General features: G+C 42.3%; 1 protein-coding gene across 1 annotated transcript in view; it reads right to left on the bottom strand.

The window, feature by feature from the left end:
• ACVR2A (activin A receptor type 2A) overlaps nt 1–27,778 on the bottom strand; it is an 83,447-nt gene that overhangs the window by 27,178 nt on the left and 28,491 nt on the right. Inside the window, exons 2-4 of the mRNA XM_019553946.1 lie at nt 9,684–9,891; nt 6,784–6,893; nt 1,794–1,948 (exon numbers count right to left, since the gene is read on the bottom strand). Of these exons, the coding sequence (XP_019409491.1) occupies nt 1,794–1,948; nt 6,784–6,893; nt 9,684–9,891 (473 nt within the window). The remainder of the gene's footprint in view (nt 1–1,793; nt 1,949–6,783; nt 6,894–9,683; nt 9,892–27,778) is intronic.

Here is a 27,778-nt window from a genome sequence, read left to right as displayed (position 1 = left end):
GGGGGGGGGCAGGGCAGGGCAGGGCAGGGCAGGGCAAGGGAGGTCCCCAGGCAGGGAAAAAGTGGCCCTGGGAAAAGCTGAGCAGTGGGGAGAAGTGGCCCCTTGCCTGCCCCATGCTGCAGCCACTCGCAGCTTCTGTGAGGCTGCCTGTGCCTGCTCCAGACAGCCCTGTGCAGGCTGTGGGCAGCTGCAGCAGGGAGCGCGAGCCATGCGGCAGGCAAGGGGCCGCTTTTCCCCTCCTGCGCTCAGTACCACCTTGTAACCCAGCCCCACTGCCAGCCTGGGCCCTGCGTGGCTCTGGGCTTGCCTGTTGGGGCTGCCCATAGAGACAGCAGCCGCAGAGCCCAGGCTGACAGCAGGGCTAAGTTACAAGCTGCTACTGAGCACGGGGAAAAGTGGCCCCTCGCTTGCCCCGTGGCTGGCACCCCACACTAGCCACTTACAGCCCGCGTGGGTCTGCCTGTGCCTGCTCCAGACAGCCCAGCATGGGCTGTGAGTGGCCATGGGGTGGGTGAGGGGACACTTTTCCCCTTGCTCAGCACCAGCTTCTTCCCTGATGGTGAGCAGGGGGTTAGGGCTGTGCGCTGCTCCCCGCGTGAACCACAAGCCTGGGGGGCACTGGGAGTGAGTGGCCAGGGTCCAATGGGAACATGGGGCTGCACCGTGTCCCGGGGCCAGTGTCAGCAGGGCCCAGAGCAGGGCGGCAGGAGCACGGGGTCCCAGGGGCTCTATGGAGCCGGGCCAGCTCTCTGTTCTCCCTGCTGGTACAGCACAGCCCAGCTCCACAGACCCCTGCCAGCCTGTGCCCCACTTTGGGCCCTACTGTTGCTGGCCCTGGGACATTGGTCCCAAGATGGTGACCTGGAGGCAGGGCACCTGTTGAGGGGTGGGGCTACCCATGTGACCCTCGACAGCCTGCCAAAACCAGGTAAGTGGCCCACTGCCTGAAATACATTGCCCGCCCCTGAGCTACACACACACACACACAGTTTAGAAAAAAAGAGACCGCTTGCTCCAAAGCAATTTACAGTCCAAAAATCATGATCCTCACACGCTTTGGATGTGGATTAATTTGAGACAAAAGTTTAACCAAAAACACAAGAGAAGGGAGAGGAAGAACAATCACAATCCTAAACAGCTCAAACTAACAAACACAACACAATGACTGTGCTTCACTTAGAAAATTTTGATTCTTTATAAAAACTGCTGGCTATACTTATTCCCAAGTTTTAAAAAAAAATAACCTGTTTCTGCTAGTGACCAATGTTTTATCCTGTGCTAAAACATTAAATAAGCCTGCACTAGCACATTTCCTTCATTTTAATTTTAAGCTATGTGTAATTATACAGGCCCAAATCTTTATAATTTTTTCAGACTGGTAAGCACCTGCTCAGTCCCATTAATAACAGTTACTGTATTTATTTTCCCATTATTGTCCCATATTAAGCATCTACTATTTACAACAGATTTAAGTTTTACCCAAACTATTTATCTTGCAACTTTATTTAAAGCAAACACAGAACCTTTGTAAAAAAAGTACTAAAAGATTACCTGAATCCTGATCACATATTTATTATGTTGAACAAGTTTATTTGAGGGCCTACAATCACCAGTTCTTGCCTGAAGCATATCCCTTTATCTGAATAAGTGTTAACAAAAACACATCCACACCTTTATAAAAAGAAAGTCAAACACAGCCTTTGGTGACATGACTTAATATACAACCTTCCTTTCTCTCTTTTTCTTGCTACATTGTTTTAAAATTAATTATTCAAAATAATATAACCACTTACTTGGGTTGGTACAAGTACTGGAGGATATGCTAGTTTGTGATGCCTATACATCCAGAATGAAAAGAGTACGATCACTGCAATTCCCATTATAGGCACCAATGAGTAAAGCAAGGTATTGAACAAAGGTGGCTTAGGTGTAACAGGATTGGAAGTGGCTGAAGAAAAAAATAGTTACAATTAATCTTTTACAATGGAAACTTTAACAAAGCAGAAAAAGACCATCCAAGACTTAAACAGAATTAAGAGAATTTAAAAAGTAAAACTCAGAGTCAATTTCAACTCGCAAAACTGAGTGGCAGAATTCAATTAAATATAGCATACTTTAATAACCAGACATAGAAGAGATTTTCAAAAGCACAGAAGGATTTTAAGAGCATAAGTTTTCCTGAAAAGATGTGTGCATCAAAATCCCTTTGTTGCTTTTGTGATAGTGGATTAATCCACCATCCGATATTCAAACAATTCCTAAAATAATCTTTAAGACTGCTATTCTATTACTAATTACTGAAAAATGAATTCACATAGTGAAAAGTTGAACCTTTGGAAAATATACCATGAGGCGCTTTCTGTAAAGTGGGGCTAGTTAAAAGCTCTGTTGAAACAAACTTGCAATGGAAAAGCCTGTTCCTTTAAGCCTGAAAAATTTCAATTTCAAACATTTCTAGGTTAACAAATTTTTGCAGAATCCAAGGCAGGGTCCCATAAAACCTGCCTAAATTCCTGAGGCCTGGCTCTGAGCATTGAAGCCTGAAAGCTCCGAGATCCCTAGCCAAATCCACTGAGCAGGTCTAACTTAAAGCTGGAAAACCTTAAAGTTGTAGGGGTCTCAGCCTTAATCTTCCTGATGAGACTGCCCCAGAGCCATGGGTCCTGGGTCCTAGAGAAAGACAGTTTAGCATGAGTTTAACAGCTATTCAGTTACAAGTTCTTCTCATTTTGGCTTCACTCCCTGTTTAGCAGCAGGAAGCCTGCAATTCCTAAGAACGGTGGCTGGAGCTTGAAACACTAGGGATGGCCTCAGTCACCAGGCTCATAGGCAATCAGCACAGTGGAGCATCCAGAAAGCCTAAACTGTGCAAGTCCCACAAGTGCTAGGTTTAAATGATCTTTTACTAGACCTGACAAAGCATTTCTCACATTCAAAAGCTTATCTAACTTTATACCAACTATATAGTCGGTCCAGTAAAAGATATCACCCTAACAAATCCTTGCCTCTAGCACAATTTCTGAACCACCACAGCTACAACATGACTCCTATGCCATCCTTTGTTAATAGCAGGGGTAAAATTGACAAAAACATTAATTTTGTTGAAGAGTTGAAGCTTCAGAGGAAGGAAATCATTTGGGAAATGTCTTGTTTTTCTTGGAATTCTGGCTTTCAGGGAATTTCCAAGTTTCTGGTTTTGATCTGATTCAGACTAAACCAATTTAACAAATGGAAGTTTCCCATGAAACTTATTTTCAGCTTATATTGTGTCAATTCATTTTAAAAAGGGAAAAAACCTATTATGAAATATAGCTGTAAGGGACCATTTGTGCACTTAACTTAAAATTAACCTCACTATTGAACAAGAGCTATCATCCATTCACAATGCACATATGGGTGCTTTGTCTTAGTTATTCATTCATACCTTACCACTGTAGGTCCTTACATTCAAGATAAGATTTTTTATTTAAGGGTATAAAAAGGAGACTCTCCAAGTGATCAAGGAGCAAGTGGACAGGGACAGCCAACAGGCCAGTTTGCAAGCAGTTCACTGGGAGCAACAGAAGGAAGAGAAAGAGAAGCCAGGCACCAAGCACCAGATCCTGCTCTGGCAAGGTAAGTCAGCCAGAGCTGCCTGTGTCTTTGGCTTGCCGCATGTTTGTTTGGTGGGCTGTGTGCCTGGCCATGTGCTCTGAGCAATTGGGAGTGCTGCTACCTGCATGACTGATGTGGTGATTGCTGCCTGTGTCTGCCTTAATGAAAAGGCAGAGCCAGGCCCAGTAGAGTATAAAAGGAGACTCCAGGAGCAATCGGGGACCAAGCGAAAAGGGACACCAAACAGGCCAGTTTGCAAGCAGTTTCCTGATCAGTTTGCCACCCTCCTCTTTGAAGACAAGCCTTTAAAGTAAGGCTTTCTGTAATTACAAGTAGTTAAACTACACACTTTTAGTGAAAGTAGCTAAAACTCAGGAGTTTAACCAATGATTAAGCCCCTTGCCTAACTAGTCTCAAGCAAGGGGGAGTTCACTATGGAGTTTGCCCAGAAATAGAAACTTCGAGTATTGGTTGGGCATGCAGTGATGAAATCAGGCAAACAAAAGCACAATTGGAACTGTAGCTAGCAAAGGATGTTAGCAGTAACAAGAAGGGCTTCTATAAGTATGTCAGCAACAAGAGGAAGATCATGGAAAGTGTGGGTCCCTTACTGAACAGGGGAGGCAACCTAGTCACAGATGATGCAAAAAAGACTGAAATACTCAATGCCTTTTTCACCTCAGCCTTCACAAGTAAGGTCAGCTCCCAAACTACTGCACCTGGCAGCACAGTTTGGGGAAGAGGTAAACAGCTAACAGTGGTGAAAGAACAGGTTAGGGACTATTTAGAAAAGCTGGACGTGTACAAGTCCATAGGACTGGACACAATGCACCTGAGGGTACTGAGAGAGTTGGCCACTGTGATTTCAAAGAAAATGGCCTGGGGTTCTGCAAAGTCTTGATAATCGGGAGAGGTCCCTGACAATTGGAAATGGACAACTATAGTGCCCTTTTTTAAGGAAGGAAAGGAAGATGATCTGCGGAACTACAGACCAGTCGGCCTCACGTCAGTCCCTGGAAAAGTCATGGAGCAGGTCCTCAAAGAATCTATTTCTAAGCACTTAGAGGAGAAGGTGGTGATTAGGAACAGTCAGCATGGATTCACCAAGAGTAAATCATACCTGATCAACCTGATTGCCTTCTATGACTAGATGACTTTCTCTGTGGACATAATATACCTTGACTTTAGCAAGGCTCCTGATACAGTCTCGCACAACAACAGCACAAGCAAGATAAGGAAATACGGGCTGGATGAATGGACTGTAAGGTGAATAGAAAAGTGGCTGGATTGTCTGGCTCAGAGAACTTTGCCTAGTAATCAATGGCTTGATGTCTAGTTGGCAGCCGGTACAAAGTGGAGTGCCCAGTCCTGGGGCCAGTTTTGTTCAATATCTTCATCAACAACCTGAAAGATGGGATAGAGTGCACCCTCAGCAAGTTTGCAGATGACTCCAAGTGAGGTGGGGGGGGGGGCCCATAGATAAACTAGAGGGTAGGGTTCAGAGAGACCTGAACAAATTGGAGGACTGAACCAGAAGAAATTTCATGAGGTTCAGCAAGGAAAATAAGGACAACTGCACGTAGGATGGAACAATCCTCTGCACCAGTACAGGCTGGGGACTGACTGGCTAAGCAGCAGCTCTGCAGAAAAGGACCTAGGGGTTACAGTGGAGAATAAGTTGAATATGAGCCAACAGTGTGCCTTTGTTGCAAAAAAAGCTAATAATATACAGGGCTGCATTAGTAGAAGCACTGCCAGCAGATGGGGGGACAGGAGTGGGGGGAAATGATTCTTTCCCTCTATTTGGCACTGGTGAGGCCACATCTGGATTACTGTGTCCAGTTTTGGGCCCCCCACCCCCACTACAGAAAGGATGTGGACAAACTGGAGAGTCTAGTAGAGGGCAATGAAAATGGTTAGGGAGCTGAGGCACATCACTTCTGAGGAGAGGCTGAGGGAACTGGGCTTCGTCTGGAGAAGAGAAGACTGAAGGGGATTTAATAGCAGCTTTCAACTATCTGAAAGGTGGTTCCAAAGAGGATGGAGCTAGACTATTCTCAGTGGTGGCAAGTGACAGAACAAGGAGCAACGGTTTCAAGTTGCAGCAAGGGAAGTTTAGGTTGGATATTAGGACAACCTCTCTCACTAGGAGGGTAGTAAAGCAGTGGAAGTTTACCCAGAGAGGCTGTGGAATCTCTGTCCTTGGAGATTTCTGAGTCCTAGCTAGACAAAGCCTTGCCTGGGATGATATAGTTAGGGGATGGTCCTGTTTTAAGCAAGAGGTTGGACTAGTCTTGACATCCCTTCCCACCTATAAACGTGATATACCTCTGCTCCAATACTGCCAATTAACACATAGAGCAGACTCAATTAATCAAGTCTGCTGAAGCATGCTAATTAGAGTGCTCCAGCAGCCTCCACATGACATGTATTCAGTATCCCCACAATTCAAAACGGCGGCAGGGGCACTTTAACTAAAACCCATTTGACAAGCTTCAGTTAACGCCCCCACTGCCATTTTGAAGCATGGGATGCTGAATACACATGATGCTGTGGATGCTTTAACTGAAGCCACTCTAATTAAAGTGCCTGGCTTCCCACCTCCCCCCCAAGCATATGTATAGATGCCCTATAATTCCACGATTTGGCTTATATTTTCAAAAACAAAAAACCTAATTATTTCTATTTAGCCTTCTTGATGACATCTTTGCTAAACAGGATGACATAGTTAACAGTTTAGAGTGGTTATATCATTTTAAATGGCTCTGTTCTGAAACACAGACTTTCTATTTAAGCTGAATATCAAATTGGCTGTTTTCATAATTAATTTGAACTAAAATACAACTGCTATTCTAGTAGAGTAACTTTCCTATTTACAGAAGTTATCTAGAGCAGTGGTTCTCGACCTTTTTTGTACCAGGGCCCATTTGCAAATATTGATGGTTAGTCCCGACCCAGTGCCTTTCACTTCTGACCTGCTGCCCACAGTCCACTAGTGTGCGGGGTAGGGGGTAGGTGTGTTGCAACCCTTTCATATATTCTTGCAACTCACTTTTGGGTCACGACCCATGGTTTGAGAAACACTGACTTAGTGAACATTTTAGAAAAGTCTCCCCTCTTAAAACATAAAAAAAAATGAGATAGTTTTACAAACTTTGCAGAACAGTTTCTTTAAAATATCAAACTTACGTTGTGTGACCTCCATTTCTGGAAAATAGAAAAAACGTTCATTACACATGTTGCCTTCACAGCAACAGAAAAACACTTCAGGACTGTCTTTCTTTTCTATACAATCATTCCTGTAAGAGATCACAAGAAAGTAGATTTTATTAATTTTAAACTGACTTTTGTTTTTAACAAGAGCAAGAATAAAAATTTTAAACTTGAAAGTGCACTTTAACAAATGTAAGACAGTAATCCAGAATGGCATGACATCCGGAGATAAATCTCTGCTCAAGAGAAACCATAGTTCAATACAGATACATTTCCTTTTACAGCAAAATAACACTGATTAATTTTTCTATCAGAAGATGCAAGCATTTTTCCCTTTTTAAGGTTGAGACTAGAGGCCCAAGAAATTTCTAAAACATCTTGAACATTTTATTAATGAGCCATGAACCCAAATTTAAATGTGACATCATAAACACATTTTTTAGCAAAAATTACTTGAGTTCACCCACTAAAACCTCAGTACAATTCTGTAGAGAACAGGAACATTCTTCACAGGAGACAGTGTAGAAAAATTATATGAAATCAAATAGTTAGGGGCAATGTCCAAAGTTAGGGCTTATTCTACCAACAACTATAGCTCACAAGACAGAATACTATTAATTGGTGAAGAGAAGTCACAAAAACCTTCTGAAATAGTTTTAGGAGAGGCAAAGCAAGGCAAGAGAAGATGTCTCTACTAAAGAGGCAAAAGTATAAAAGCAAGGATGTCAAACTTGCATGGTGTCCCGGGCCAGATTTGCATGGTGGGCTCCTTACAGGCTGGATCCAACCCGTGTCACTGGGTGGTTCCAGCCCCAGGGGACACAGCAGGAGCAGCTCCGGCTCCAAACTGAGGCACACCCAACTCCTGCTGCATGCCTAGTGCCAGAGATGGAGCTGCTGCTGCCGCATACCCTGTGCCACTGCTGTAGCTCTAGCTTCAGCACAACTTATGTGGCAACTCCAGCATGGGACCAACAGCTGAGGAGAGAAGAGCCAAAGCAGTGGTAAGAAGCAAAGCAGCTGGCAAACAGGGCTGAAATCAACCTGCACTCGCACTTCTGTCTGCTGATCTCCATGTCTACTGGGGCCCAAAAGCCCCAGATTCTTCAGCAAGCCACAACTTTTGGTGGTATATTGGTATCCCAGTAAACCAGATTAACAGACTCCATGAGCTAGGTCCAGCCCACGGGCTATACATTTGACCCGCTGGAATAAAGGAACAGTCTGAACTTCTTGCAGAAAGAGATGAGGATTACCTCTTTTATAAAAGTTGAACCCTTTTAAAATGTTGTATTTGTCTTCACAGTAAAGGACAGTTTTTGAACCTATTATAACAAATGCAATTTACTGTTACTTCCATAATGCATTCACACATCAACATGCTTATACCTCTGCCATTAATTATACTTTGTTTTACCACAAACTCTAAATTTAGCACATTGCTATACAACTTCACATATTAAATTAAATATAGCAGACAGCCCTGGCAAAATATCATACCTTATGAACAAACTTGTTTATAAAAGGACGCCAAACAATGATCAATGCATTTCCATAAGTTACAGTTATTGAAGAACAGAAGTATGAAGTTTTCTAATATTTTTAAGCTTGTCTATCTTATTTTTCATTCAATAAATGTTGGGCATTCCATGTTCCAAAACTGGTATTCTCTTTTGCTTCTACATATTTCTTGAAACACGTTAGAAATAATTCAGTTCAACTGCAACCAAAATTAAACTTTACACCAAATAAGACCACACACTTTCCACCAATTTAACAGTACTAATATAAGTTTGTGTAAATAAATCTTGGTTCTTCATTTTCAATCTTTTCTTACTGCTCCCACCTGTTCTCTTGACTTCCTTGCCTTCCAAATATTCTCTCACATTTCTTGAAAATCCTGTCATCAGATTCCCATTAGTGCTTAGAGTTGCCTAAATGATCCATTTTGTAGATTATGTTCTCGCTGGATTTCAATAGCAGCAGAGTTGAAAATTCCACCCTAAATGTTTAAATCTGTTTTAAATATCTCCAGTCCTCTACCTAAGCTATGGCTTAGGAAAGAACATAACCTAGCTGTCTCCACCATGGCTTTAAAACAATTTCTAGACAAAATTAGTAGTTAAAGTTTCTTTAAAAATTCCTTTTACTTTCAGTCCAGCAATACTTTCGTGTTGTTGAGAAAAGCCATATTATAAATGTGTTGGTATTTCTCTGAAGAACAAAAAATCAGAAGAATTGTATAACTTCTCTGTCAGCAGTACTGTTTGAAAATCTTAAAATAAATGTGTCCTACCAAAAAAACCCTGCAGGGAACATTTCCTTAGGAGAAGAGATATTCATGGTGAATAGCATTTCTTCTTCTAGAAGAAAAGTTGAATATTCAAAAATATGAAGATAGTATTATCTTGGGAGTTTGAATTTCAGAAGTATGTTTTGGTAAAAAAATAATAAATTCTTTTCTTCAATTATCTAGCCTATACTATACAGTTATTAAGACAATGAGAACAATTTATGACTTGACTGCCTATCATATGTTTCTTTGTATACAAAGGCATTTAGCCTGGGTCACAACCAGTAACTAAAAAATAAAAGAAGTTTGAATATGGGAACTTAAAAGGTGGTCACCCAGGTCAAAGTTACACTACTCAACCCCTCTCAAAATAAAACTAAAAGTATTTTGATGCCTTTAATATTAATTTAGATATCTAACTCTAAACAAACAAAATAAAATCTTCAGGCTCAAACTATGGATTAAAATCCTTTCAGTTGTCTCATAACATTTCTGTCATTGGGGAATTTTGGTAAGCTTTTAATTATCATTAATATTCAACATAGCAAAAATTATAAAATTTATAGAAAAATAATTCACTTACCGGTCATAACAGTTGATATCATCGAGCCAACAACCTTGTTTCACAATTTCAATTGATCCAGAAATATTTTTCCATGTAGCAAAACAGTGTCGTCTTTTATCTTTATCACCATAACAAGGTTCAATACCACTACGATTTGTTTTATCTCTTTCCCAATTAGCATTGTAGAAGATGCACTCTTGTGTTTCTGATCTTCCTAGTATGGCACCTATTTGTGATTTAAAATAAATTACAATTAAAACACAAGATTCTGAGAGCTGAAACACTGAAAATCAAAGTTGCATGAACAGTTTTTCAGTTTCTTTAAGTTCTTTTAAACTTCAAGCTGACTCTTCCAGATGAAACAAAACAACCGATAAAATTAAAGCCTTCCCTTATAGTTAATTATATAGGCTGCAGGACATGGAAAGCTTCTCAAGACTGGGAGAAAGGCTAGAGAATATTTGTTAGCAAATAAAAGAAAAGTTTTGAAAATGTTTCTTACTGCCTAACAGAAGCCAAAAATGTTAACGGCTGAAGGACAAGTTGAATCAGTGTAGTTAAATACTAGTAGTTTTAGGAATTCTAAAGTAGCATAATTAGTTTATTTTACCCTATTCTTAAGGTTGTTTTTATTTCATTTCTTTATACTTGTGATACAATATAAAGACAATTCATTTATATTAATCAAAGGAAGTTGAGACCAACTATAAATTCAACTTCATACCACCATCTTTCTTCTAGTCTCTCTTGATTTTCAGTGGTGGCTGCAGGGGGCTCTGGCCACTGACACGTGTCCATAACCAAGACCCAGTAGAGTTGGCAACAATAACAAGGTAGAGAAGACAATCTTCCATGCCTTCTTGGAGTGCTCCCAGGTGTGATCACCCTTTGCTGCCCTCAGTGCCCTCTTTGGCATGCTGAACTGGGACTTCAAGACTGCATACATTTTCTCTCTCCTGCACTGAGTAGCTCAGGGAAGCGTTATCTGCCTAGCCAGTCTCCTGCTAGGGCAAGTCAAGATAGCAAACCTGAAGAGCTGTAGAAACTGGCTTACAGGGGTTGGCTCTAAATGCCCTACAGACTTTCTGTTTCCTGCTCTGGGCATTGGTCTCATTTTGAATTTGGACACTTCATCTTGCAACAAAACGCAGACTGCTTTATGTTGTGCTAGGCCATCAAGGGAACACTTTGCAAAGTGGAAAATGGACCGATAGTCCTCAATGTGTACTCCCATGAAAGGCACTGTGTTACAAAGAAGGTTTTGAGCTCTACTAATATGGATGTTTTATTACTGACAAGTTTTTCGTGCTCTGCCTCTTGGGGGAAGAGGCAAACACTTCTGCAGAGAGTATGAGCGTGTGTGTGTGTAAAATAAAGGTTTAAAAGCCAAAAAAAGCCCTCTGCCATTTAGTTTCTCAACAGTAACAATGCTAAGTTTCAAGGTAGAAACATTTCTATCTATATTATAGCAGAAACTCTTCTACTGCTTAGAGAGAACATAGGGTGCCTATACACATGCTCCGACACATTCTAATTAGAACACATTGGAGCAGAATCAATTAATTAGTAGACTCAATCAATCCAACTAGAACGCTCCTGTATGCCTCAATGTCATGAGTATTTAGGGCCCCACATTTCAAAATGGAGGTAGGGACGCTTTAACTAAAACTTGAACGAGCTATAGTTAAAGTACGCCCATGGCCATTTTGAAACATGGGACACTGAATACACATGATGCTGCAGCATCGCTCCAATTAAAATGCCCCTTCCCCTACCCGCAGCACGTGTATAGACACCCATAATGTTTAGTTGCAGCAGTGTCTCATAGGAAAGTTACCTGAATAAGGATGGAGAAACTGCTAAGACAGATAGAAAAGGAAGTAACTGTTGTCATGGATCCCCCCACCCTTCTGCCCCACAACAGTGGGTGCCTGTCTGGGACCTCCATGCCTTAACCTGATATCTCTGATACCAGCAATGCCATCTTGAGCTCATGGAGTTGGCAGGGGGTGGAGGGAGGGAAGGAGGGAAGCCCCAACTCTCCCTGAAATCCTGGCTGGAAGTCCTTTGACATGTTTCGGTTTTCAGGGGCCCAGCCTCAACCTTCCAGTTCCACTCCTGAGTGAGCAATTCTTCCTCGTGTTCGGGAGAAGTGTCCCCTAAAGATCTAAGCAGCAAAACAGACAGTTCCCCTTCAATAAAGGCATTCATTGGGGCAAACCAAAGGCCACCCAGCCAGAGGTTCTCTGCCCTCTCAAAAGAGTTAAGCAGTTCCTCTGTCCCCAAACTAGCACATGCAGCACTGAGCACCCCAAAGATAGCTGTTCTCCTTCCTGCCTGCCCAGACACAACCCCCAAAGCTACTCAGCTGGTCAGTCTCATCATCAGACTATCCTCTCAGAGCAGACAGCCTGTACTCTTCATTCTTTCATCTACTGTCATGTTCATTTCCATCCTGGGTGGCACCTGCAATCCCACCTTTGTTGATGTGTCTGTCAATTCAAGTCTCTGTTTATGCTGAAATCCATCTCCTCTTCCCTAGCCCTCCACCCCACACACAAGTAGCTCTGTGATTTAGCAGGACGTCCATTCACACTTCATTCCCCACTCATAGACTAACCACAGAAACTGAGACATGCAACATTATTACAACATGAACATACTCAAACAGAAATATTACAATAAAACCCAGAGTCTGTTAGAGATGTAGGAAGAATAATTCAGCTAAAACATCTGACTGTACAGCACTTTGTAACAAAGTCTGATACTTCACCTGAAAAATTTAAATTATTTGAAGGGAATGGTTTACAAAAGCGAGCAGTTCTGGAAGGGAAGTTCAATCATGAGTCACAATCAATCAATCAATCAATCATGTTTACTTGTTAATACAGGATAAGACATACTTGGAAGTTGCAGAGGGTCTCTCTGCTGGAATTACTGTCCAAGAAGTATTGCAATATTTAATGAAATAAAGTGCTTGGTTCTGTGTCTAGAGTCTGAGAGGTATTTAAGTTTCGTTTGTTTGGGGTTGGTTTGGTTTCTTTTGTTGGGGGGGGATGCAAAAGAAACAGACTGACACACAAATCTTGTGAAAGTATGAAGGGATTAATCTTTCTTTGCACTAAACAAAATGGAACCTGCAAATAGAAAATGTTGTCCAACTCTCCCCTGGGACCTCCAGACTGCAGAGCCAAGCAGCCAGTCTCACGACCACAGATGTTGACAAAGGTCGCAGAAGGCTCTAGATCACAGGTTGGCAAAGGTTTCTGGAGGGAGGCTGGGATGTCCCTGTTCAGGTCCAAGGTAGGTTGGCTCTAGGACTGAGCTGCCTTCACTACTTCTCCCCACCACCTGGATGCAGCATGGTGCAGGCAGAATCCTCCCATGCTACAGCCATTGCCTCCCAGCTATGGCATGCTGAGCACGTGGACAGCTTTCCCGTTGCCCAAATCCCTGTCATCCAGCTATGGTGCAGTACAAAGAGTCCTCCACTATAGGATGCTACCAAAGCCAGGGCTCTGCAGGCCAGATTCAAAGGCTCCACACACTGGATCTGGCCTGTGAACCATACGTTGCAGGCCCCTGTTCTAGATGCCCCAAAGAAATTCTTGCCCTAGCAAGAACTCACCCATGGCAGCTGCCAGCAACACCAAACACCCACACTGTTTCCGCTCTGCATGCAGCCGCTGCCACCCCTCCCCTCCAACTCCACACTCGACTGCTGGGGGCTTATTAAAAAAGTTGAAAACCCCTGGGTTAGAGAATTACCTTGTGTGCCCACCCCTCCAATTCCATGAGTACACCTCTAACGCACCAAGTACGCAGACTGGCACCTCACGTCTGCTGGCCAAACATGCACAGACTCTGTACATTACAGCACTGGAGCTAGAGTTCAGAGGGGATCACCCTGGAATAAGTACAGGCATAAATTGACCTGCCTGTTCCCAGGCCCCAACAGTGACCTGAAACCATGTGCAGGGGGTCTAAATATTGCACTGAGAGAACACAGGCCCAAGGCCAGGCAGAGCCTAGGAATACTCCCTGCCAACAGCCTGAATGGGTAACCATTATATTGTATGTTATAATATATTATTAATAAATTCTTAATTGTAACTGCTACATTTATTTGTAATAGTCATACTGGGTTTATATTAGTTTTTTAGATGGAATTCCATTTAATTCTGGAAAATTATAGAGTGCCTTGAGTTTAAGAAGGTTGAGAACGGCTGGTGTAGGATAACCTTAGAAAATGGTGTCTAAAATACCGTTTGTCAGATAAGATACAATAGCAATCCAGGCCAACATAAAAGGATAATATCATTGGCAAAGATGGAGAAAGCTGGGTTTTCTTTCCCCACAGCTCTCTCAATAAATCCACAGTCTCTGATGAGGCTCTAGACTGGGCTAAGAGGTAGAACACAAACTTCCCTAGGAATATCTGGCTTTCTCCTCAATTCCAGTGGCAACTTGTCTATAGCCAAAGAAGTTGTATAGTATTCTTTGCCTTCATTGGATAGACCTTTCCTCTGAAGTTTACACATCTGTATGCCACTGATTGTGGAGACAAACTTCACATCTCTGCAGGCATAAAAATTGACTGCGGCACAAAATGAAAGCAAGCAGATGCCCATACTTTCTGTCTAGCTGGAGCCACAAATGCTCACCACTTTACTGTGGCCTACATCTGTTTGCTTATGACAGAATTGCTCAGGCAACATGAAGCTGCCCAGGTTCTCCAGCCTTCCTTGGGCAGGGGTCCCTGGGGTTTGACGGGCCTGGTCCTGCACACCCCAGGAATTCCTGGACAGAATTGCCCCCCTTAAGCCTTAGAAGTGCCTGCCTTACTTTCCCTGCTTGCAGAGACATGGATCCTGGCCACAGCATGGAGCACAGGCTGCAAACTCCAGATGGATCTCTAAAGAGGATGCAGCATGGTGCAGGCAAAGTCTTCCTGTGCTGAAGTTGCTGCATACCATACCCACTTTCCCCCAAAAGTTAGCCTTCCAAAATTAGGGTTCATATTTTAAGCAGGAAAGCTGAATTTCTGCCCAGGACAGAATGGAGATGCTTTAGGATGGCACCTGCTTCTTTTTGTGCTCTTCCATCCAGGAACTGCATGAAGGGAAGGGTGGGACCAAGGGCAAAGGCAGGGGCAGATGGGAAGCAGAGACCTTGGTGCAGCTGCATCCCACTGCTCCACCCAAAGTTTAAAATAGTAGTAGTATTTCTATTCAGTCAGTGCTGGAGGAGTCAGTTAACTTCCTGACTCATTACTTGTCTACCTGACTTCTGCTAACTGGTCTCCATTTCACAGGTGTTAATGACTCAATCTCCTTTTTAATAGTCTTGAAGTGCCAGTAATCAAGTTATTTCTTTGGCAACAGTCTGCAGGGCTGTGAAACAAAAACAAAAAGATCTAAACAAACAGACAGCACTGTTAGGATCTCTTGATCCCTCTTTTTCACTGTCCTGCAGACTATTTTCATTTCCTTTTGATATCATAAATCCACCTATGCAGTCCAGTCTTCAACAACAACTATGCTATCAGCTTTTGACTGATCAGCCTTGACTGAGTTCAGCTGGGAGAGATGTAAAAGGGTTAGAACTGTATTTTTGCCTAAGCAAGAAAGGGAGGGTGAGTAAACTGAACATTAGGCTCTGACCCTATGTGTGGCTGTGACTCTGGGAAAATCTTTTCCTCTTCATTCTGCCTTCCCACAATGGTGTTTATATCCTGTTTGTCAGTTGCAATAGTAAACTGGGCAATGGACAATGTTGTTGGTAAAGATGGAGAAAGCTGGTTTTCTTCCCCCCTCTGCAACTTTCTCAATAAATAGACTGGGCTAAGAAGTAGAACACAAACTTCCTTAGGAATATCCACTTTCTCCTTAATTCCAGTGGTAACCTGCCTTTAGCCCCAGAAGTCAGACAGTACTCTTTACCTTTGTTACGCAAGGCGCATGTCTTATTTGAGGGTGTGCAATATGTGAGAAAATACAGTAATATTTGGTGTAAGATGCCCGATGGCTACAGTGAGGCTTATGAATATGCCTTGCATGCTAAACTAACTTAAAGTCTTTGCCCTTTCCTCACACTATGGAAGTGTCTAAGAAAACTGGGTTTCAGTTACAGTACAAATGCCCGAAGCCTTTGAAATAACTCATACCTTGTTTCTTACCTTCTTGAAAGAAAAATGCCCTTTCAGAAGGCCATGGTTCTGATGCTATTTGTCACTCTAGTACCAAGAACGATTTCTAAGCAGAACTTAGTGTATGTCCACAGAACCACATTAAGGCACCTATAGCACTTCCAGTTTGGAAAGCATTATGTATGTACAATAAGTATACTGTGCCCATATATATCACTGCCCGGAGATGCAGTGCAACTTCTAAGCACTCTAGATCAGTAAGGAAAATTAAATCAAGGACATTTTAATGAACAAGTTTTGAATGCCTACTACTTAAGTCTAGGTTTTTCCCCAAATCAATAGCATTCTTTGCACGTTTAATCTGCGGATCTCATCACTTTAAAATTTTCAGGTAAGACACTTACATGTTTATCTTTTCTTATTCATAATGAAGCTCACTCCATGACACCAAAGTTTCATAGCAGTATCAACTAAGAGGAGGTAACCTATTTAAATACTTGTGAACAGATGCAGAAATGGCATATATACTTCCCTAACAGTAATATCGTTACTACAGCAAAGAACATCTTTCTACTGAAGGCATTATCAAATGACAACTAGATGTCCAATTTTTAAAGGCCAAAGAATATATGAATGGATAAACAGCGATTGCCTTTATAAAGCAGCATGATCTTTCTGTCTTAAAACTACCCACGTATCTGAAGGAGTATACTGTTATACTGAAAGAAAAAAATTACAACTTTCTTAGTTGCCTGAAAATGGAAATTTCTGAAACCTCCTTTTGTGGAAACACTAAACAACACCACATACCCAACCTGTCTTTCTGAACTGAGCATAGTTAATAGATACTTTAAGAGTACAATTAACAACAAAACTGTGCCAAATTTTTTTCTGGTGTACAAGATATCTGAGGAAAAACAGATTTTACTCTGCACATTGAAAAGAATTTCTTAGAGGTGCACTCTTGAAAAAATTAAGGTAACTAGGGACAGACTCTTTCTTCCCTTGATTTTTCTGATGGTGGTAACTCAGTGGGTCTGAACCATGGCTGCCAACTGCCAGTAAGTTTCTTGTCAATAAAATAAAACCCAACGAAAAAACAGAAACAAAAAAACAGAAAAAAAAAACCAGGCTAGAACAACGACTATCCCAAAAAAAACCCAAACAAACAAAACAAACCCCCTCCCCCCCGCCCCCCATCATCTGCCAGATAGGCAGTGCCCGATCCGTCTGTGGGGTGGATCTGCTGGATCCAACTGGTGGTCCTGATCCAGGGCCAGTGCTAGTGCCAGCCATGCAGAGGGGCATGGGGGGGAAAGCAGGCAAGTCAGCCTCAGTGCAGCCCTGCTGGAAAAAGGAGCGAGACCTGTGGGAAGGGGCCATAGCCCAACTCAAACTCAGCCCTGTAGGGGGAGGGGCAGGGCAAAGGGAGGTTGTGGCCAGGCCTTGATCCAAAAGTGAGGAGGAGGGGGCATAGCCCAGCTCTGCAGACGGAAAGAGGCATGGCCAGGCTCTGACCAGTTGCATGCGGCTTAGGACAGTAGCTCCGAAACTTGGGGTTACAATGATTAAAAATGGGGTTACATGTGCCCAGGGAGGGAGACACAGGGGGCATGTACCCTCCAGATCTGTGCACAGGGTGGGGCAGCTGCAAGCTGCCCACTGCAGGCTCAAGGCTCTCCACCCTGCTATTCCTCCCCTCCACCCCCTGCAGTGCAGTCAGTTTGGGGCTGCTGGCAATGGCACCAAGCCTCTCCACCTCCTGCACTGGGTTCCAACTACTGAGCTGTGGAAGTCCTGAGGGAAGCAGCAGGGTGGGGAGCCCCGAGCCCACATCCTCACTCTATTCCAGCCATGCGGGGAGTGGAGTTGGGCTTCACGCTCAGTTCTGGCTACAGCAACCACCACTTCCTACATGTGGCAGCTGGGGCTCAGGTACTGCTGGGGGGCAGACAGGAACAGGGGGCTGCAGGCCCTAGTCCTGTAGCCCTGGCAGCTGAGTCCCCTACCAACAGGGCTGGGGGCAGGGAGATGAGGGGCACTGGCAGGGTGGAGAGTGAGGAGCTGTGGACTGGGAGTAAAGGGCCATGCTGAGGAAAAGGTTGGGAAGCATGGACTTGGTGATTGGGAATTTGGCAGGGTGGAGGGTATAAACGGCCACTGCACCCCTGCTGCCAGTTTTATGGCAGAAAGCTCTACGGGCCAGATGAGATGACTCCGTGGGCCAGAGATGGCTTTTCAGGCTGAAGGTTGAGCACCCATCTTTATCACATGCTGCTGCTGCTGCATCCAAGGCTGCTTGTAATACTGCCATGTCACAAGTAGACTTCTTTTGGGGTCTGTACCAAGACGGGGAAGAACAGGGCCAGCTAGGGTATGGCTGGGAGGTAGACTGGGGTGTCAGCATGGTACAGGGTGGAATTGGGGTCCCTTACTAGAGCAAGAAAAGGGAGGGCAGCATGGTATAAATTCATTGCTTCAGTCAAGAAAAAAAAAAAAAAAAAAAAATATTGCAACCTTCTTCCTGGCAACCAAACTATAGTTGATATTAAACCCCTAAATTTGAACCCTGCCTTCTAATTGGGGCCTGCAAGCAGAGCAAGACCTAGCAGAAGGACAATTACATTATGTAAAACATATATCAGTAAAAATATGCATCAATAGAAAAGTTTAGTTGTCAGTAGAAAGCTTGCAGGCTGAGTTTAAAAAAAAAAAAAAAAAAGAATGTCTTGGGTTGGCAATCCTGGTCTGAATATCCATGGCACTTTCTGAACCACAGTATTTTTCATGATCCTTTTTCCCCCCACTTGCATGGGAAAAAGGGCTTTCGTACCCTGGAAAGGGAAGGTCTCATGGAGCTGCTTCCATACACTGAGAAAAGGAGGTCTAAACTGGAGGTTTGTGCAGGCTTTCCCAGCTGTGTGCGCTGAATCCCTGCCACCACAGCAGCAGTGGGGGAGAGGCTCAGAAAGCTGTTCAGACTCAAATGAGGTGCCGAGAACAGGTCTGAGAAACTGGGCAGAAAACTGCACTACCTCTACCACAAAAAAAAAGACTCCTTCTGCTAAGGGGGGAGGGGGAAGGTTTATTGGTATAGGTTGTTTGTTTGGTTTGGTTTGGTTTGGGGTTTTTTTTGGGGGGGGAGGGGGCAGAAGGGAGGAATAATCTGTCACATATTCTGGTCCCGCAGTGACTATCTACACTAGTCGTTTTCAACCTTTTTTGCAACAGAACCCACTGATAAACATCCACGGCCAGTGCTGACCCAGTGCCCCTCACTCCCAACCCACTGCCCCCATCCCCAGTCCCCCAATGTGTGAGGTATGGAGGGTATGTGCGTGTGCTGGGTGGGTGGCAGCACAGGGGACACCTTGCAGGCTGCAACTCTGCCAGCCTGCAAGGGAAAAAACAGGGTTTCCCATGTTTTTCTTCTTTGAAGGAGAATCCATTTTTAAAGTTGGTCTATTCATTTTTAAAAAGGCTGTTTATGACCCTTTCGTATATTCTTGTGATCCACTTTTGGGTCACGATGACCCACGGGCTGAGAAACGTTGATCTATACCATGGCTAAGGGATTTTGCTGCTACACTCCTACCACTGCTTCCTGAAAGCTTCCCTACTGTGGAGTTTAGATCTCCTTAGAACAGACATGCATCTCAATCACCAGCACAGATGCAAAAGACATCTGGATTTACTTCTTTTTTAAGAACTTTGCCAAACTACACTTTGCATCGATTGGCAAGTAACATAGAAATTCTTAATGATCATGACTAAAAACAGAACCCTCCTTCCAGTAAAGGCACATCCTAAAAGCCTAGACTAGAAATTAAATTCCCTCCCCCACCCCATCCTTGTTCTTTAAATTTACTCCGCAGTTAGAAGGTGCTTTGCCTGCAGCTGAAGAGACAAAAACACATGCAAGTTTTTCAGTGGTAGGGTTTGTGAAGCTACATTTCTGACTGGTCTACTTGCCCAACTACCCAGAGCGACAACCCTCTCTCTCTGAGCTCAAGAGAGTCCAAAGGAGGGCCACATGCATGACTAGAGGCCTGACCAGGTCATTTGAGGAGAGGCTGAGACTAGGGACCGTTCCTGTAGCCTGTAGAAGAGAAGACTTAGAGGACACTTGGTGGCAGCCAATAAGTATACTAGGGGAATGCATCAGGGCCCAAGGGAACAACTATTTACCAAGGCCCCCAGGGAAGGACTAGAAATACAGGGCACAAGCTGATTGAAGATCACTTCAGACTGGATGCAAAAAAACCCCCAAAAAACCCCACACTTTTGTAAGTTGACTACTGAGAGAGTTTGGAACAGGCTCCCCCCAGAAGTGGTACAGTCATCCACCCTGGCTATCTTCAAAAAAAAGCATCTTGATGCCCATCTTGCCTGGTCATGACTCTGGCAGTCTTTCCTGCCCAAGCCGGGGGGGGGGGGGCTGAACCCAATGATCTGTAAGGTCCCTTCCAGTCCCTGAAAACTATGAAACCCAATGTCACAGATTTGTTGATCTCATTATGGACAAGAATATTTCTGTTTTTGAAGGCTACCATGAGGCTACCACATTTGAGAGTGTATTCTGTGATATCAATGACCATAAGAAGCACCATAAGGATTTCACAGATGGGAAAACTGTGCATCTTAAATATTAATTGGCTTGGGCATGTAGTATAGTTAGCATTTCAACAAGTAAAAAGCAAGAAAAATTACACCCTTATCTTTAATTTTTCTTAGCAATGAATTAAGTAACAGACTGGAGTTTTTCTCCACATTCCTCTCTCTAAGCACTTACTTCACAAATTTTCCTCCTTGGCACAATCAGCACCACTAATTTAAGTAACTAGCACCGTGATTCTCAACTAGGGAACCCTGCCAAGGTGCCTTCAGATCCTTTTATGGGTGGCACGGGATGCCACATCACATTAACAGTGTTAGGTGTGCAAACATGATTTCACAAGATAACCCCAAAGATTTCAAATAAGAATCCATAGCATTAAGTTCTGATGCGTCGTGGCCAGAGTTGTCTGCAACAGAATAACTGCTCTAGGATTTTTCCATGACTAAAAAATGAGCGAAAACTAAGACCTGTCATTTTCTGAAGGGTGCCATGAGCCTACTGAGAGTAACTTGTGTAAAAAGGTTGAGAACCCCTGAATTAGCATTTGAAAAAAAAAGGTTTCTCCTTTGAATTCTGTGGAACCTTGTAACATGGGATCCTAACCCTATTAGGAGGGTAAGAGAGAGAACAAGACAGAAGCAGGGACAGGGAAGATAGAGAAAGAGGCCCTGAGGCAGAGAGTCAGAACACTATCATTTTAAGGGGAGAAAAAAACAAAACAAACAAACAAAACAAACAAACAAACAAACAAAAAAAACAGCTGCAGTCACCAGGGCTACCCATTAATTAAATGAGACTTGTGTGTGAAAAGGAAGGAAAGCCGGGCAATGGCCAGCTGAGGGTGCCCTCTGGCATACCAAAAGCCTAGGCAAGAGCTAGGTAGGAGGAAGGGAAAGAAGTGAGAGGTCCACCTGGTAAGGGAGCAGGTACATGGGAGGTTTTTTTCTTGCAGACTGCTGAGAACTCCAGTGGCTTGGCTGCTGAGTCTGGGAAGAGATGCCAGCAGCAGCGGCATACCCAGTCTGTGATATTTGGATGCTAGGAGTTAGAGGCATGCCCTTAAAGGGGTAGCACATTCCCTGTTTTTTGTGCATGCATTTATCTTTAGTGAGTATTAGCCCAGATGTATAGGATCCCTGGCAAGGGAAAGGGGGCTTTTGTTTTTTAATGGAAGGCAGCAACCTGCATTTTTGTTGGACTTCATCAGATCAAACGTTAGCAAGGTGAGAAGCCTCCTAAATATGATGTTGGACAAATCCAGGAAGACCTGTGCAAGACCATGGGGGAGTCAGGAAGTCATGATTAACTCTTTTAAGACTCAAAGTGGGGTGGTGGTCCTAACAAAGATGACTCTTCCCCACCCCCTCCATTCTGGAAAGTAGCATGGAAATCTGGGGAGACCATATTACCACACTGGGCACCTGGAAGTGACTGTCAAGCCCTTGTCTTGTCAACAGGCTCTAGAATCTTTAATAACTTTATATTAAGAGCATGCTGTGGCAGGCAAGATTGGAGGTACAGAATAGACTGGGGAAGTCGAGGCAGGCCGGTCTGATCACTAGTGGACCATATGCAGAAGGAAGGAAGAATACTGCAAAAAAGACAGAAGTTGGGGGACTAGATATAATCACAAAAATGATTACTCTGCCCAGGTTCCAAATCTATACTTTAAACAGGTTAAGTGAAAAGCAAATAAAAAAACCTGTCTACAAGAAGTGAGGGGCAGTTTAGTGGTGAAAAATAGCTCTCTCCAAGCAATGAAAGCAAAGACAAAAGTATTCAAGAGCGATGATTCTTTGATTATATTCTTCCCAAAATGGGTATGGGGGAGGTGGGTTGGGGCCAAGAAATCAGGATAGCCCAACAGACCTTCTGTCAAATTTCTGCCTAATTACTGTTTTAGGATCCTGAGATGATGTTTACATTATGTACATAAACTGGCACAGGAAAAAAACAACACCCCATTTAATTGAAGGTTTTCTACAATATGCTGTGGCAATTCAAAGAGGATCTTTTACACTCAAGCTTGTTTTGCTGTAAGACTAAAGAACCACAGTTAAAAGAAAGAAAACATTTCAGTTTACACTTAGATTAGCAAAACTGGATTCCACCTCCCCAAACTCAGTGGTTCATTATTTTGTTTCAGTCACTTTTTGTACAGAATGGAGTGTTCAATAGGAAAACTAGATGTTCTCTATCATAACCATGTAGCAAAGATCTTAAGAACTTACTGATGTACTGAAAAAATTATCTATTGAAAATGTAAATATAGTTACTGTAGCAAGATAGCAACCAGCTACCTTGTGAATAAGCTAGATTTAAACTAATAAAACTTATCACACCCAGATGAAAATAATATGGACTAACAGACTGTACCTTCCTCCTCTCCCTTGCAAGCATATGGTATGACTAAGAAAAACATCTGCAAAGCTTTCAGAAACTAGGATGTACTTTTTAAAACCAAGTTCCTTTCTACCACTGTTTGACGTTTAACAACGAATACAGAAAATGTAATACCATCCGTTTCTCTTGTGTTTTATCATCAGAGCACAGCAATACATGCAAGACTTGCAACATTCACTAAAGCGTTTTTTGTCATGTACAACTAAAAACAGAAAAAGGCATAATGTAATTAGTAACAATACACCACTGACAAGTGGCAGGGGAAAAATTCTTCAACAGAGGGGGAAAAAGAGAAGTATGAGGGTGACTTGGAGCTAAATGCGTTGTTTTAGCCATGATTAAGGACCTACTGATATTACTAACCTTATACACTTCTTTCTCTCACACAACATTCATTGCCTGTCTCTCACCCACTGACCCCCCCTAATTTACATCTTCACTGACTGCCTGCCTTGCATGTATACCAGCCCAGCCTCTGGCTTCTTTACTATTCATTCCATCTAGGAAGAGGACACACCAACAGAGGCTTCCTCAGCCTGATGAAGACACTGTAAACCCAAAAGCTTGCTAAGAATTTTTTCCCCCCCAACATTTAACTTGGTCTAATAAAAGATATCAGATTCACCAAAATAACTTTGTCATCTCATAATGAAGAATTTTCAGATGCAGGGGGACAAAAACAAAGGTTTGGTGCTTTTTGATTCATATGCAGGGCTTCCTAGACAACTAAGAAAAAGCCACTTACGCTACTGTTCTGGGTGCAGAAAGTTAAAAGGTCAAAGCATGGTTGTGTTTATTTGCCTATACATGTGTCAAGGCACTGAGGTCTTAGATAAGAGGACAGGCTACCTACCATCTCACAGCATTGATGCATCAGAAAACACCACCAGCAAGGCTAATTTCCCTACCAGTACAAGAAGCTTCAAGAAAGTGCTTCTCCTGAATTAACTCAGTCTTCTAATGACCCCTCTGAGTAGCTGTCGTTAAAACACACAACACAATCCCTCCCTTAAAAAAAAAAAATCTTAAAAACCAACTCAAACACCAAACTGAAAGAAAACTGGTGGTGAAACTGGAGAAAATAAATCATCCACACTGTGGTCTCACCCTAGGCTATGGATTCTTATCCCATTAGCTGCACTATTTACTTAGGTTCCCCTTCAGGTGTTAACTGTCTTGTTCATCTTAACTGACAACCAATCTACTTATTACATTTCTGAGCTTTAGTCCCCTCCCTTTATCTCTTTCCCTACTATGAAAAACCTTTTCTTTTTGCTAGTTCATTCCTAGTATTTGACAAAGTAGGTTGTCACCTAGGAAATCCCAAACCTCCCAACCACTTAGTCTTTAAGGGCACCTACACATGTGTAGCAAGGCTGCTCCGACGCACTGTACTTACAGTGCATCAGAGCAGACTCAATTAAAATCGAGCCTGCTGGAGCATGGTAATTATCATGCTCCAGCAGACTCTAGCAACTTGTATATCAGCATCGTATCACTGAAAAATGGCAGCAGGGGTGCTTTAACTAAAGTGAAATGAGCTTTAGTTAAAGCACCCCTGCCACCTTTATTCAGCACAGGGACGCTAATACACAAAATGCTCTGGGCACTTTAATTAGAGCAGTTCGGAGCTGCTTTAATTCAAAGCGCGCCCCCCCCCCCCTTCCCCAAACACATGTATAAATGCCCTAAGGTGCCACCACCCCGTATGTTCTGCCTGACTTCAGACTACCATGACTAAGGGAGTGCCATCATCAACACTGTTCTAACTACAAACAGATACCATGGTCCATTACTAAACCTGCAGAGAAGAGCATCAAATCCATTCATTTCACAGGCATTAAACTCTATAAAACCTAATACCAACATGTCATTAAATGCCGTTTTGCTGTTGACCATTTAAGTAAAAATGGTCCACTGAACTGGCCCATGCTCCAGCCTGTTCGCCACACAATGCAAGAAGTATATAATATCATTAAAAATACTTCGATTATGTTAATTAACACTGCTTGGCTAAACAACAAAAATGTTAGTATGTCGAAAAGTTAAGGGTGAAGGTACAAGGTGTCCATATTGTAGTGACTTTATGGTACCCTGTTTAAATTCTGTAACTGCCTGGGACAAGAATTTTGTTCTGTGTCTGTATAGTGTACTTTAATAAAACTCTGATCCCTGACTAGGAAGTTCAGGTTTTACTACAGTATAAACAGTGCTTTATAAACTTAGAATTTCACATTATAATATTCTCCAAACTTACATACATGTTGTATCTTGTTCCTCCTACGCTACATCTTCTATTTACATTACTTCCACTGCTATAGGGTATTTGTATTAACAATACAGCAGTAAAACATATGGTCAAAACAAAAATAATTTTTATGCAAATCACTCAAGTGTCTGAATGAAGTTCAAAGAGTAATTCCAAACACTGAATATTCCTTTTTTGTATTAAGTTCTTTTTAGAAACACACTCAGCATTTATGTCAGTACCTTACCAAGTTTAATGAGGGAGAATTTGTAAGTAACCTGAAAAATACAAGAGTGAAATAAAAGAGGTTCCAACTGCAATTAAGTAAAAATGCACCAGCAAAAATTAATGGCACGTTTCTATTTTAATACAAATCCTATATTACTTCAGAAGACTTGGGCGTACATTCTCTATTTAGAGGCGTCTTGCTCCACAAAATGGGGAACAAATAAGAATTTTACCAAAACAGAGCACCAATCTAGCTACAGAAAGTCTCTACTAAGTTCTATGCTATTCAGTTTTTTTATCTTGCATGCACTGCTGCTGTCTTTCCCCTTTAGCCTGTTAAAGTTTGAAGATATTTCTGCTTAATCAATCCTCAGTTAGAAGAATGATGACTGTAACTAACACGTGTTAGCAAAGCAGAGTAGTGGTATCAGAGCTGACAAATAAAAGTATACGAATGACTGCAGCGATAGGGGTGAAAAGAATCAGATGCCAAGTATCTTTAGGTGTATCTCCAGCACACCAGGAAAAACCATTTTAAGACTGTTCTTTGTGAATGTGACTTTTTACATTACAAAGTAATGACATCTTACTCCTTTAAGCAACTTTCACTGAATTTGAAATGAATCTAATGTTAAATTCAAAGCTTCCAAGATAAAATATCTATTTTTGCTACTTGCTAAATTTAAGTGCTCCCCAAACTAGAGATTTTACTACAGGAATTACTTTCAAATACACATTTGTTCTGCATAACACAAGTATGAATATATCATGCATACCTATATAGAGTTAAGACAGTTTTCTTAAGTTAAAAAATGGAACATAATATAAGTATAACGCAACCAGTTTTAACCAAGGATCAAAGCTGCAAGCAGAATGTAGACAGACAGTCTAGACTGGTCTAGTTCAGAACGCCTCTGAAGCATATAAAACAACATCTGCAAAGAACATTAATCACATTTAGTCTTCAATCTTATCGCTTCCTAAACCAAGAGAAACAATTTTTACTTTAAACATTGTGTGTACATAGATTACAAGCATATTTTTTTAAAATGCCTTGCATTAGTCCAGTAATCAATAGTAATTACCTATACTAAGTTAGAAAAAAGGTTAATAAAGAAATGCAAATATATATTATAAACAAAAACTAAGTTTGGGGAAAAAACCTCTCCCTTAGTGAGAAAGTGAGAGTATGCTGGGGGAGGGGGGAGATTTATTAAAAGATTCCACAGAACAATTTTCTTAAAAGCAAATATCATTTTATTCTGCTGCATATAGCACATCTAAAACAGGGGTAGTCCAACATATAGCCCACAGGCCAGATATAGCCATGGAGCAGTTTGACCTGGCCTTTGGGTTGCTGCACTGATCCCATGCCTCAGCTCCAGTCCCCTGCACTGTATACAGAGCAGTGGTTGGACCCTGTACTGTGTGTGCTGCAGGCAGCATATAGGATCTGGCTCAGTCTGGCCCACAAATGAACATCCCTGAGCCAATCTGGTCCATGGGGCCAAATGAGTTTGACACTGCTGATCTAAAACACGTATTTCAGAAAGCAGCGACAGTATGGGGAAAAAACTGTTTTAATTAACAATGCCCCATTGCAAATTTTGATAGCTTTCCTATTGCCTTCTTTAAAAATATACTCCACAAAGAACAGTTGGTCTGTGCCTACCTTCTAAAGATCTTCACCCCAAAAGAGAGTGCAAGATGGGATGTGCATACATATTTGTGTGGTAAATTCCACAAATGGTGTGCACTTTGTTACTTTTACTGGCATTTATCCCATTAATCCCTCTCAGTTAAAAACTAGTATTTCGAATCACAGCAATTTAGTTTCCACTAAAAAGTTAATTTTCCAAGGTGTTTCTCCCCAGTGGAACTTTTTCCCAAAGTTATATCCATCATGCCTAACACACACATCTTCAGTCCTGATCCAGTAACAGGTAAAAAGGACTAATATTTGATGCCGATAGGGTTAGAAATAGAATAACTTATCAGCAATTATTTGGGGGGAAAAAAAGTCTTTTATCTAATAGGAAAAGTACAAAGATTAAAACGCATAACTTTAGCTTGTTTGTAGAAGTGACAAAACTGGACCTGTCCATAATTAAAAGGCCTGGCCTCTGAAAAGTCCACGAGTTTATCAAATACCACAAGTGGTGCCCATAGGTATCAACTCAAATTCTAAAGCTAGAACTTTTGTAATCACTTTGTTCAGCCTCCTGTACAACAGAGAACTTGAGCCAGGAACTTCAGCATCAATTTTGTAACACACACAATTTCTGTTTGAGCCACAACATGCATTTCAGAGTCTTCCCTCAAATACTGCAAGTTACTGAAAACCAAATCTGAAAATCAAATGAAAAGTTCCTCCAATGATCAGTTACCTTTATGGTCAAAAAAAAGAACATGTCTTAGGAACATGCATAGGTTTATCTTCCAGTGCTCATCTCATTATACCCTTTTCT

This window comes from Crocodylus porosus, unplaced genomic scaffold (genome assembly GCF_001723895.1).
Source record: "Crocodylus porosus isolate Cpor-Errol unplaced genomic scaffold, CroPor_comp1, whole genome shotgun sequence".
In the NCBI taxonomy this organism is placed as follows: domain Eukaryota; kingdom Metazoa; phylum Chordata; order Crocodylia; family Crocodylidae; genus Crocodylus; species Crocodylus porosus.
Note: the sequence above shows the minus strand (reverse complement) of the source record. Positions and strands in the feature narration are given on the sequence as shown.